The following is a 13,688-nucleotide window of genomic DNA, read 5'->3' on the forward strand; positions in this document are numbered from 1 at the left end:
ATTTTATAACTTAGAAAATGAACATTCAAAGAACATGTTTTACTTTGTTTATATGATTAAATAACTTATTTTATGTTAATTGAAAACAAATGGCCGTGATTTTAAAGTTGCCTTTTAGTATTTGTGGTTGTCATTTGAAATTATCCACAACCCTTGCTTTTATTGAGTTTCAAACCCTTTTAAAAACAGCAGCTATGTCTCCCCTCCTTCCCCATTCCCCGTCGTTTCAGACAAAAGACTGCATGTTGGCTAATGGCAAACTGGACCAGGACTTTGAGGAGGACGATGAGGAGGGGGAGGATCTGACGTGGAAGGTTCCAAAGGAGGACGCCGACGACGAAGATGATTTCCTGGAGTATGATCAGGAACATATCAAATTCATAGATAACATGCTAATGGGATCGGGAGCTTTCGTAAAGAAAATTTCTCTTTCTCCTCTCTCAGCCACTGATTCTGCATACGAATGGAAAATGCCCAAAAAATCCTCCTTGGGTAGCATGCCATTCTCCTCAGATTTCGAGGACTTCGACTATAGCTCTTGGGATGCCATGTGCTACCTGGATCCCAGCAAAGCCGTCGAAGAGGATGACTTTGTGGTGGGGTTCTGGAATCCGTCGGAAGAGAACTGTGGTGTCGACACAGGGAAACAGTCCATCTCTTACGACTTGCACACCGAGCAGTGCATCGCGGACAAAAGCATAGCCGACTGTGTGGAGGCCCTGCTGGGCTGCTATTTGACCAGCTGCGGGGAGAGGGCTGCCCAGCTGTTCCTCTGCTCCTTGGGGCTCAAGGTGCTCCCGGTAATTAAAAGGACTGATCGGGAAAAGGCCATGTGCCCCGCCAGGGAGAATTTCAACAGCCAACAAAAGGCCCTTTCAGGGAGCCGGGCCGCCGCCTCGGTGGCCGGCCCGCACTCCTCCGTCCTGAAAGACTTGGAGTACGGTTGTTTGAAGATTCCACCACGATGCATGTTTGATCATCCGGACGCAGATAAAACACTGAATCACCTGATATCGGGTTTTGAGAATTTTGAGAAGAAAATCAACTACAGGTTCAAGAACAAGGCTTACCTTCTGCAAGCTTTTACACATGCCTCCTACCACTACAATACTATCACTGGTAAGAAGCCCCAGCCCGCACTCCGTTTCTCTGAAACGGCCACCTTGCGTTAACTGCGTTACTTGGGCCCCGTTAGAGAAAAGCATCCTACGCATGTACAGGCTTGGTGCTTAACGTGCACGGTGGAGGGAGGGAGCAAGAGAAAAACGAAGGTGGCTTTATTTTCCGCTGCTTTCTGGGAGCCCTGCGCCTTATCCTTGGCAGCTGGCGGCCTGGCCCTCCTTACGCGCTCGCGTAGACGTGCCGCACAGGGGAGTTTGAGCACTCGTATTCTGTTGTGTTTTTCCCATTTGAATCTTCCCCCGGTGGCTCTCTGCTGCCTGTTCAGTGCTGGTTTTGGTTCTTGATTCATTCATACGTTCTGGATGAACTGTCACATCTTTTTACGGTTCTTCCTGAACGGAAAGGCCCCTCCCTTTCTTAGGGTCCCTTTGGATCTAAAGATGAGCCGATGAAAAGGAACTTCTTCGGGGAGGGCGTCATTGCCCTTGCTCTCGCTCTCGCTGCCGTCTCCGCTCGGCACTGCGCCCCAGGTTTTCCTCTTCTATTTAGTAGGCGCCCGGGCCATCAGATTAGAAGGGAGATTAGGTGCCATCAGATTAGAAGGGAGATTAGGTGCCTGGAACTGCTGTCAGCTTCAGCTTGTGAAAAGCCTGTGTACTTTTTTCTGTATTCGAGTAGTAAGTGCTTGAATCTGGAATCCCAGAGCAGAGTAGAGGGTCTGTATTCAGGAAAACGGTAAAGGTTAAGATGATCAGAAAAGCGCAAAGCCAAAAAGTAAAAACCGATCTGGCCCTGAACCGGTAGGACCGACAGCACGGAGGGCTGTTTCTCTTTGTGCAGAAGCCGATGGTCCCTCCTGCCCTCTGCGGAGCGAGGGGCCCTGCCTCGGAGCTCCAGGTGTCCGGGACGCGCCGCCCCATCTGTCCCTGCCCCAGCCTCCTGGCTTGCGCGGGTCCTGCTGGGCATGGTGAGGAGATAGGGGTGCCGGCCCCAGGCTGGCGGCCTTCTCCGGTGTGGGCAGCCGACCCGTGGTGCCTCGGGTCTTTGCGCACGGCCTCAACTCTCCTTTCTCCGGCCCCTTGTTCGGGTCAAACTCGGCAGTTCTTGCGCAGGCAGAGAAGGGGGTTTTCTAGTATACTGGCTGGCCTCCCGGGTGGCTGTTGTGACCCAGGAGTGGAGAGGCAGGGTGGCCGAGTACACACTCGGAGTGGGGCCAGAGCGCGGGGTGCGCGGGCAAAGAGCACACTGTGTGAGAGTTACACGGGGGCAGAGCTTGGGGAACACGGGGTGCACAGGGGCAGAGCGCAGGGTTCGGGGTTGCACGGGCTCAGAGCATGGGGAACACAGGGTGCGCGGGGATCAGCGCGGGAGCACGAAGTGCGCGGGGGGGGGGGGGAGCAGGCGGGGCAGAGGGGTGCGTGGGGCAGGGCACGACTGGCCCCAGACCGCCGGCGCGAGAGCGAGGCTGCCGCCGCTTCGGTGGCACTCAGCACCCGCCTGGTCAGCCCTGCGCCCCCGGGGTGGGGGGTGGGGGGCCGCCCTGCTGGGGCCCCCTGGCCAGTGTGGGTCCCCTCGCGCAGCGCTCTTTGGGCCACCGTAGGCTTTTAGGACCCCCAGTTTATAGATACGAAATACGCTTTCTTGGCCAGATTGAATTGCCAGAGGCTTTAGTAAGTGTGGCACGTCACACGGCTTGTCACTGGAGCGGATGCGTGAACTTCGCCCGAAGCCCGCCAGGCCCGGCTGCGGTGGGTCTGGGGCCCCGCGCGCGCGCGCTGCGGGTTACCGTGCGGGAAGGCGCGAGCTGACGGCTGCGCCCTGGGCCGCCCGCAGATTGTTACCAGCGCCTGGAGTTCCTGGGAGATGCGATTTTGGACTACCTCATAACCAAGCACCTTTACGAAGACCCGCGGCAGCACTCCCCGGGCGTCCTGACCGACCTGCGGTCCGCGCTGGTCAACAACACCATCTTCGCGTCGCTGGCGGTCAAGTACGACTACCACAAATACTTCAAAGCCGTCTCCCCCGAGCTCTTCCACGTCATCGACGACTTCGTGCAGTTCCAGCTGGAGAAGAACGAGATGCAGGGCATGGACTCGGAGGTGAGTGAGGCGCCGCCGGCAGCCAGCCCGCCGCGGGCGCTCCCGTCTCCGGACGGACGGAGGTGACAGCCGTGTGTGCTCCCATGGGCCCTTTACTGCGGCCGGGGCCTGGGGCCGGGTCGGATCGGGCCGCTCTGGCTTCCCCTGCCCGAAGCCAGCGTGAACCTTAGGGCTCGTGCGGTTTATTCTGCCTTTGGTTGTTCGAAGGGGTCAGAAAGGTTCGCTGATGCTTTGTCAGGTAAGCGTCACAAACGTGTGTCTGTTCTGCTGCTGCTGCTTGAAAATAGGAGAACTCACTTAAAAACCAGCCTTCTGAGATTCTAGCCGGTGGCATTTGGGAGGCTTCTGGCCTGAGTTCAGCCCGAGGTTCTTCCGTGATGGAGCTCATTTTAATGTGTTCCGGGCTGTTTTGAAGTTTTGTAGCAAGGGATCTCACTTCCATCTTTCCCCTCTCTGACCCTTCGCTGCCATCCTTCTGCAGGCCTGTGTGTACCCAGGAGAGCACTCTCGGGTCCTGTTCTGCACGTCCTGATTCCTTTGTTTCTCTTACTTTTGTAGATTTCTTGTAAGGAGGCAGGAAATGTGTGCGGCATTCTGGTGGCCGTTTTAATTGTTCCTTCAGTGATCTGCACCTTCCCTTCTTTTAATTGCCCCAAACCTTGGCTGGGGAGCAGTGCATTTCCTTTGACTTGCTGTGAAAGGAATTGGAGGTGTGGCCGCAAGGGAAGTGTCAGAGCCTGTAAACACTACAGAGCGTGTGCCGGAGGGGAATCCACGTTCCCCGGCGGGTACTCGTCCAGGGTGAATGGTCCGAGTTGGAGCACAGCTAGCAGTGGGACCAGGACTTAGGACCAGCCCCTGTGTTCTCAGTAGGACTTCTGGTCTCGTTCTTCAGAAGCCTTTAAGCTTAGAATTTGAGGCACTAGCCAAACTTCGACTTCAGCCGTTTTTGATGACAGCGGGCCACGCCGGTTCTGTTGTGTCCCCTCTTTTCCTGACCTTTGTTTACAGAAACGTATGTATCAGGAGTCATAAAAAGTGATTAGAAATGTCAGTGGTCTGGCTTTTCTGACTTCCTGTTGGATCTTAAAGTCTCTCCACCTCTCCGGGCCTCGGTTTCTTCTTTTGTGAAAGGAGAGAATTAAACTCAGTAAGTTTTAAAATTCCTTTCTACCTCAAAACCATGATGTACCAACAGTAAGTATCTTGTTTTCCCAAGAGTCAGCATTACAAGTGGTTTATATAGAGCTCTGTGTGGCTAAACAGTCCATCTAGAAATTTTAAAAAAACCTCACCTCTTTTTTTGTTTCTCACAAGTAATTTGTGTTTATTTTATAAAATACAGATAAGCAAAAGGAAGATTAAAGTTACGCAAATATGCTGCCTTAGAAATAACCAGACTTAACGGTCTGTGATGTTTTATTGCTAATACGTATAAACATAAACATACATGAAATGTAAAGTGCCATTATATTATACATAGTATACCACAATGTGTTTTTTTCACTTAATGTATTGAGGACACCTTTCCACGTATCCAGCGGCATTACAACTTTCAGTAGCTGCACAGTTGTCAATATAGCTCTAATGGAATGTATTTAAACAGTCCATTGTGCCTAGATATTTAAGTTGTTTTTACTTAGGGCTTTTAATAAACATACGTGTGGCAAATATATCCAGTACCTTTTTCAGATAAATTCCTAGAGATGGGATTCCTGTTCAAAGAATTTTGAACTTTTAAAAGGCATTAGTATATTCATAATTTTTCATTACATTAATTTGAATACGTGTCAGGTACTCTTAATAGGCAGTGTGTGCTAAGGGGTTTAATAAAAAGGGAGCTTGGAGAAATCTGTCTTCTAGTAGAATTTCCCTGGCAAAAAGTGATAACTTCTACTCCCCAAAGTAACTTACACAACCCTTGCCCGTGCTGTACGGATTAGTATTCTGCCTAATCCTTGCCAAGCCGCTAGGGGGTAGAAATGTTTTAAGATGAAGTTCTTTGATGAAGAGTGGATTTGAAAATTTTTTTCATACGTTCATTAACTATTTCTAATTTTGTGTTAAAGTTGATTTTGTTTTCATTTAGAAGTACTCTTTTTTCCCTTTGCTGAGTATAGAATAATACTGAATGGGGAAGGGAGTTGTTTTTGTTTTTGTTTTTTTTCTTTGAGAAGTTGGAAAAATCTTTTTTTTAGGTAAGATAATGTTTATGAAGAACCTGTTACAGTGTAGTAGGTGGTTGCCCCAAATGGTTGGTGGTGTTACCCTTGTTAAAGATATAGTAAGAGTCCTTGCTGAGAAAAGAAACGCACTTCTGTGGAACGCCTTTAAAGATGGTCTTTTTGCTTACACATCACTTTTCTCTGTGTAAATAGCTCAGGAGGTCTGAGGAGGACGAAGAGAAAGAAGAGGATATTGAAGTTCCAAAGGCCATGGGGGACATTTTCGAGTCACTTGCTGGTGCCATTTACATGGATAGTGGGATGTCCTTGGAGATGGTCTGGCATGTGTACTATCCTATGATGCGGCCGCTGATAGGTACCGTTCGCTCCCCTTGGAAAGAAACAAAATCATCCTTAAAAAAGAATGACAAGGATATCACGCACACTGTTCTTTCGTTTTGATTACAGAAAAATTTTCGGCAAATGTGCCCCGCTCCCCTGTGCGAGAATTGCTTGAAATGGAACCAGAAACTGCCAAATTTAGGTAAGGCAGAACGTGCATGGAAAAAATTAAGTTGCTTGAAAACGAGGGTCGGGGGGGGGGGTTGGGGAGTTGTCAGAGGTGTCATAAACTAATGATTCTGAAAAATGTTTACACTGGGGCATGCGCTCTGCACTTTATATTTGTAGTCTGATTGACTTTCCCTTTTGCTTTCATAGAGTAACGTCGCGTTAAAAGCGAGACGCAGCCCCGTCTGTCGGGGTACGCGCCCCCGTGCACTGCACGTTTCCTTGTGTGCTGTCGGCTTGCACACCCCACCCCCCACCCCCCCGAGTGCGTGCTCAGTGCTGATTGACAATCATAATAAATAGTTCTGACTTCTGATACAAGCTGTTTGGTTTCTTCGCAGCCCGGCTGAGAGAACGTACGACGGCAAGGTCAGAGTCACGGTGGAAGTGGTGGGGAAGGGGAAATTTAAAGGCGTCGGCCGAAGCTACAGGATTGCCAAGTCCGCGGCAGCAAGAAGAGCCCTCCGCAGCCTCAAAGCCAATCAACCTCAGGTTCCCAACAGCTGAAGCCCCTTTTTAAAGTGAAAAACACAAAAAAAGCAGAATTAAGGGGAAAACCATTGAAATTGACAAGGGTGATTTCAAGTCGGTAGTGAGCGGAATGAATCGAAGGCAGAATTTAAAGGTTGTTTGATAACAAGCTAGATTACAGAATAAAACATTTAACATATGTATAAAAATTTTGGAGCTAACTGTAGTTTTAGTTTTTTGCGCAAACACAATCTCGTCTTCTTTCCTCACTTCCGCTTTGTTCAGATCACAAGAGTGCTTTAATGATGACATTTGGCAAGTGTTCAAAATAATTATCGGCGGTTCTCTTTTTGTTTGGGGTTTTTGTTTTTGTTTTTGTGTTAACCTAGTTTCATTTCTGTCAGCTTCGCTTAGTGGTAGAAGGCCAAGGAGCTTTACAGCTGAGACGGCCCCTGGATTCCGTGGGGCGTCCTCCCCTCCTCAGCGTGGGCACCGGCACGGGTCTCCCGGTGGCCCATGCGCCCAGGAGAATGGTGCGGTTTGCCGGAGGAGAAGAGTGCCCGCACCATTTCTCTCCATGCCCTGTCATGTAAGACGATGTCTCCCGGTCGCCGTTGCACTTAATATATAGTAAGGGACAGGTTTTTCATTAACGTTGGCTGGCACGTTGGTGAATCAAATTTTCGTTTTCTCATGCCACGTAGTCTTGAATCGAAAAAGGTTCTCGCCTTAAAAGTAAAGCCCTCATGGATGTCCTTTTGATTTCCGATCCTTTTGGAACAAACTATTTTACATTCCCTTCATTTTATTATGCATTTAAGATGTCGAGACCGTGTGATACTTGCAACTCACTAGTGTGGTTGTGACTTATTACAGGATTATATTAGCGTTTCTGTCGTATGTGTCCCGAAGGCATCTTGAAAACCAGAATAGATATGTAGTCTCTGGATTTTTTCTAAGCACCATAATAAAAAGGATCTTTGGCTAAATACCCAGTTTTACTAAAAACCTCCTGCTAGGTAGCTTCACTGATGGAAATTGTGGCAAACAGTTTTGCCCTGTAGGCTGTTGCTCTAACAAGATAACCTTTAGACATATCACACCTAAACTATGCTGCAGATTTTATAAGTGATTGGTTACTTATTTAAAGAAGCAAAACAAAGCACCTTTACCGTTAGTCTCTTCTCACGTCAATGTCTTACTGTACTTTTCACAGTGTTGCATGCAGATCTCACCTACCAAAGCCGTGCTGTTAATGCCATGGAAATGTAACGTTTGTGATAAACTGCCGTAATTTTGATACATCTGTGATTTAGGTCATTAATTTAGATAAACTCATTCTTTCCATCTTTGGAAAAGGAAAAAAAAAGAAAAAAAAACATTTTTAGGCATTTGCCGAAGTTTCTTTAATTAGACCTGTAGGCACTCTTCACTTAAATACCTCAGTTTTTCTTTTCTTTTGCATGCATTTTTCCCGTGTTTGGTGCTATGTTTATGTATTATGCTTGAAATTTTAATTTTTTTTTTTTTTTTTTTTGCACTGTAACTATAATACCTCTTAATTTACCTTTTGAAAAGCTGCAGGTCAGTCCTGCACTCCCACCGACACACCAGTAGAGGTTTGCTGCAATTTGCTCTGTTAATTATGCTTGAAGTTTAAGAAAGCCGAGCAGAGGTGTCTAATGTTTTCCAGCACATCATCCTGAACTTGATGCTTCATGTAATGCTGCGTTTTTGTTTTTAAATACACTCAGATACTGTATTTCTTGCTTTATCTGCACCCCCCACCCCCCCCCCACCCCCCCAGAGAAACACCTCTCTCTGCACGCGTGCGCAGGGAAAACGGTCAGCTCCACTTTCTAAGGAGACCTGAGTTGGACGGGGATGTTAAGCTTCTCCAGTGTTATTCGTTGTCTCCGGTCTTAAATTTCAATCGCGATATAAATTATTCAGTGTGTCTTTGAGCAAATTGATTTGGGTAGACTCCTTTTGAAAATACTTCTTTCCGATTTGGAACCTTCGCTTTCTATTCGGTTTTTTAAAATAAAACCTCAGTGTCAGATCTCCTAGCAAGTGAAAACCAAGCAACTCTTGAATTATATTAACTGTAAACGTGTATAATTGACAAGTAAGGCTGGATGTGAATTGTACTTGTGAGGGTGATTTTGTGATAACGTTATATCACAAATCTCTTCTTAATTTATAAACTACCTGATGCCGGGAGCCCAGGGCTTTGCATTGCGTCTAATGCACTAATCCCAGCGTTAAGGGATTCTCTCGCCTCCTGGCACCAAAACCAGATTGTTTCACAGTTACAATTCCCGTTGGGAGAAAAATGCCTCAATATATTTTGTAACCTTAAGAAGAGTATTTTTTGTTAAAACTAAAAAGTTCAGACTCGGATATGATTAGGTCATACATTCTCAGGGGTTCAAATTTCCTGCTACCATTCAAAATGTTTTCTCAACAGCAACCTTTCGCTATTCCATTTTTCTGTTGTTGGAGACAGATAGCTAATTTTGATCTGTGACTCACACTCGGACGGATTCTGTGATCCCCTGGTTTACGAAGTCAAAAAATAAAAACTCGAGTTAGACAAATGAGATGGGTTACGAACGCTTTCGTGCTGCTGATTTTTAATGCTGTAAAGTCCACCCCCCCGACCCCCAGTTTAGCTTGTTGAAATGTTTTGCATCCATCGATTAAGGAGGAAAATCACTCTCTGTCGCCCCACTTGCCACCCGCGTGTGTCATCCCTTTGTTCCTGTGATTGCACTGTGAGAGCGAATGTAACGGAAGCCCCGCGAGCCGAGGGCACTGGGGGGTGGGGGTGGGGCGCCACGGGCACGTGTGTGCAGGGCAGGGCGGGGGGTCGGGGGGTGTCCTGAAGAAGCAGCTGCAGAAGCTCCTTCCGATGATTGTGTGGAGGTTAGTGGGGACGAACCTTCGTTGTACAGATTCTTCCTTTCTCTCGTGATCTCCTTTCCACGGTCCTAACTATGCTGCGTTTTGTAATAGCTTTGTCCCCCCTCCGTTCTGTTCGTGTAGCACAGAGAAGCCTTGCACTTGGTACCATGCTTTACCTCATTTCAAGGAAAATCTGCTTCACGGAGAGGAAAAAAAAAAAAAATGTGGTTTGGCCTCGCTGCTGTTTTGATTTGCCGGATTTGAAAAAGATGATTATAATGCCTGCAATGTGTCATATACTCGCACAACTTAAATAGGTCATTTTTTTTTTTTTTTTTTTGTCTGTGGCATTTCTTACTGTTTGTGTATGACAAAGATCTGTTCACTGAACTCTTAAGTATGTTTTAAACGTATTTGTTACTCTTTTTATTTTTTTTTCGGTTTTCCTTTAATGTCATGTGAAGTGATGAAATCTAGAATGACCTCTAACACTCCTGTAATTATCTCTTAAAAATACTAATATTTTAACATTCTTAATAATAGCTGGCCCTCAGAGAGATTCAGACTGCCCTGCCTAAAGAGCAAGAGACTTGAGGCCGCTTTGCTTCTGTGGGTTCAGTTCCCAGATGCGACCGCTCACCCAGCAGTGGGCTCTTTGCCACCCTTCTCCCCCGGGGTGCTCTGCGGGGACTGCGGGGTGCAGAGAAGAGTCGAAACCCAGACCGACCACGGTTCGTTCCGTCTTCAGGCCCGGTTGATTTCAAACTTTCTACCTTCCTCTGCTAGGGTACCGAGTCCTTTCACACAAAAGTTAAGCCACCAAGCCGAGACCCTGGATACCTTTATTTAAACTGCATCTGAAATTAATGTCGGAGCCCTCAACCCAGCCCGTGCTCCCTGCGGAAGAGAGACTCGTGTCGCGTCCATCAACCTGTACGGTCGTTTTGATTGCGTTTGAATAGGTCTATTTTTTCAGCCACTGATTACTTTTCGGGAATTCAGTTCTTTCCAAATAAATTTCTTTATTTTATATTGTACATGAGAAGTTTCTAAGATAATGTTTAAGACCAAGAATATTAAAGTGATCTCTTAACAGTTGTTGGAGACCCTGGTAGCAATATCACGGGAATTTACGTCGAGACTGTTGTATTCTCCACTCGCAGTGAAAATGGTCTTTCAGAACTAACTTGTAAATATATTTTAGCCATTGATTGATTGGTCTTTTTTTTTTTTTTTTCCCCTAGTCCATTTTCATTTGGACGTCAACCACAGACACTTTAAATCCTACAGAGGCACTCAGAATTCACTGCATCAGCAGGGTCACATAGCAAAAATGCAAAGGTGAACCCCAAGTAGAATCTCTGGCTTTTTCTGCTGTAAATAGAGTGAAGGAAAATGACTAAAATCGAGAAAAACTAACATGATTTGATTGACAATAACATATTCACCATCACATGCTGCAGCTGTTTTTAAGGAACATGATGTAATTCATTCATACGGTCACCATGCTGCAGAAATAACGCAGTGCACCTTATGGGTCCCAGTTCCCTTTAGTTGTTTCCTTTTGTAATACTTGTAGCAGAGTCAATCTCCAATAAAGTTATGGTCTGTTCATTTTGTGTCCTCCTTTCTTTTTCTTTTCTCGTTTTGATTCGGTTCAAGCGGGTGATAACACTTAAAATAGTTGTAGCAAAAAGGACCCGTGAAGTGTGTTAATTCCCTGGTCCTATGAAAATGCACATTTTCATAAGATGAAAGGCCTGTCTCCCGAGCTCTGCTTCACGCTGACTTGTGGGGTGGCATAGTAACAGTTGTCTTTTTCTTTTCGAGATTTAAATCCTAACCGGTGTGTTTTTCTGAAATTCTGCCACATTGAATGTGTTCCGAGTCCTGGGTTATCATGTGATACATTTGCCACGTTCCTTAAGTGAATTTGATTATTCTGAAACCAAGTGGTTCAGCTTCTCTGTCTTTAGAACGTACTCCTGATGTTTATTGTTGGCTGTGCAAGAGTTCTGTGATTCCAAGATTTGACCCGATCTTTTTGTAACTCGGTGAACTAAGGACTACTAGAAATGATTTATGATTTGGCTATAGGAACAAGACGGTAAGTATAGGTTTCTCAGAACGAGGAAAAAAAAAATCTTACTTTTCCTTTGTGAAAAGTTTAATCCCTAACTTTTCCCTTCCTTCCACCTTCTCTAAACGAAAGGAGAAAAAAGCCTGTGTATTTTCATTCTGAGGAGTTTGGTTAAGGGCCACGTGCGTGTGCGTGCCGGTGTCACGGCCCAGAGATCACTGGCTAGTTCAGGCCGAGCATCGGTCCGGTCCCACCGCCCCTTCCTGCCACCGTGACCCTGCCCTCCCCTGGCTTGCAACAGAGAACACAGCCGGGCCGAGCATATCGGTTTGCAGGTCGTGATGTGCGTGAAAAGAATCCAGATGGAAGTGAAATTTTTTCTCTCTGCGGATCCATCTGCATAACATGACGCGTGCTTTAGATGGGCTGGCGGATGCCGGTTCACAGCCGGCTGGGTTGGAAACAGACTTGTCCTTGCAGAGACGCCAGGAGCAAGGGGGGTGCGCTCACGGTAGAGGTGCGGGCCAAGAGCTCGCTTTCTAAGCTGCCTGCAAGGCAATGCGGGAACGACCCTTCGATCTTTTTCTTTCTTCTTTTTGTGGCAAATCACGCATAGAACTTTCCCGTTTTTGCCATTGTTCGGTGTACAACCCGCTGTCGTACAGCCGTCACCACCATCCATCTCCAGAACTTTTTCTTCGTCCCACACTGGAGCTTTGTATCTGTGAAACACTAACTTCCCTTCCCCTCCTTCCCCCAGCCCCTGGCATCCCCCTTTCTACTTTCAGTCTCTGGATTTGACACTCCTCCTGCGAGTAGAATCAGACAGCATTTGCCCTTTGGCCTCTGACTTCATTCCATTCAGCATAAGGTCCTTAAGGTCCATCCGTGTTGGAGCAGGTTCAGAACTCCCTTCCTTTTCAGGGCTGCATAGTATTCCATTCTGTATATTAACGCTGCGTTTTGCTTACCCATTCATCTGCCGACGGGCGTCTGGGTTGCCTCCACCATTCAGCTGTTGTGAATAATGGTGCTTTGGTACTGGTGCCCACACGCCCTGCATTCCTGCTTTCCGGTTCTTCGGCGTGTACACCCGGACGTGGGATTGCTAGCTCATAACAGTAATTCCGTGTTTAATTTTTTGAGAGACTGCCTTACCGTTTTCCACCGCAGCTGCCCCGTTTTACATTGTCCTCAGCGGTGCATCAGGGTTCCGGTTTCTCCACATCTTCACCAGCACTTGCTTTCAGGGTTTTTTTGTTTCTCTGGTTGGTTGGTGGTTTTATAACACCCGTGCTAACGGATGTGAGGTGGCGTCTCATAGTATTGATTTGCGGTTCCCTGATTATTAGTGCTGTTGAGCATCTGTTCATGTGCTTGCTGGCCATTTGTTTTAACTTCTTTGGAGAAATGTCTGTTCAGGTTCTTGGTCCATTTTTGAATCGGTTTTCGTGGTGGTGGTGAGTTGTAAGAGTTCTTTATGTATTCTGGGATATTAAGCCCTGACCAGATTTGTGATTTGCAAATCTATCCTCCCCTTTTGTGGGTTGCCTTTGACTCTCTTGAAACGTTCTGAATTGCAAAACACATTGGCCTCAAGGCTTCCTTACAGGGCCTGTGGGCCCATGACAGCGAAGGTTTACTGAACATATACTAAACGCCTGATCTGTGCTACATGTTTTTTTCGTTTTATGCCACTTACTCCGCACCACAAGTATGGACGTGACTGCTACTGGAGGGCAGGAAAGCACAGAGATTCTAACTGAGATCCGGACTCAGCCCGCCTGGTTCCCAGCACCGCGTGACTTTGGCTAAGTGGTTTAGCCCTCCTGGCCTCACGCCCTTGCCTCTACCATGAGGAAGGGCATCGTTTGGATTCAGTGGCAGGTTGTGTACATTGCTGGCCGCGGTGCCCCACACGTCATGAGCCCACAACCAATGCTCATTGTTACTGCCGCAGTCCCCCTTTTGCAGACGGGGACAGTGAGGCACGGAGAGGTGAAGTTCGCCTCCCTAGGGACAGAGGGGTGCACCCTGCCCGTCTCGGGTGGACGGCTATTGTCTTCCCGGTCATCCCAAGTCTGCAGCTTTGAGAGAGGCCTTGTCCTGTGTCATTGGCTCAGCCTGAAACGGTCCTGGCCCTCCCCGCCTCCCCTACTCCTCCAGCACTGCCCTCCTGCCTTGCAGACCTAGTCGGGCGCCTCCTTCCCACCACCCTCAGCCTGTGCCTGTGCTTTGGTCCCTGCCACTGCCCCCCGTGTCTGTGAGCTA

General features: G+C 47.4%; 1 protein-coding gene across 2 annotated transcripts in view; it reads left to right on the forward strand.

Annotated features, from left to right (window-relative positions):
* The window catches only part of DICER1 (dicer 1, ribonuclease III), a 73,066-nt gene extending 62,115 nt beyond the window's left edge, over positions 1–10,951 (forward strand). For both annotated transcript variants that reach the window (XM_086708884.1, XM_086708885.1), the window contains 5 exons: positions 231–1,119; positions 2,956–3,224; positions 5,603–5,765; positions 5,858–5,933; positions 6,301–10,951. In XM_086708884.1, the coding sequence (XP_086565010.1) occupies positions 231–1,119; positions 2,956–3,224; positions 5,603–5,765; positions 5,858–5,933; positions 6,301–6,466 (1,563 nt within the window). In that variant the 3' untranslated portion in view covers positions 6,467–10,951. The remainder of the gene's footprint in view (positions 1–230; positions 1,120–2,955; positions 3,225–5,602; positions 5,766–5,857; positions 5,934–6,300) is intronic.
* The last annotated feature ends 2,737 nt before the right edge of the window (positions 10,952–13,688 follow it).

The sequence above is a fragment of the Puma concolor genome, chromosome B3 (assembly GCF_028749965.1).
Source record: "Puma concolor isolate L17-30 chromosome B3, mPumCon1.1.hap2, whole genome shotgun sequence".
In the NCBI taxonomy this organism is placed as follows: domain Eukaryota; kingdom Metazoa; phylum Chordata; class Mammalia; order Carnivora; family Felidae; genus Puma; species Puma concolor.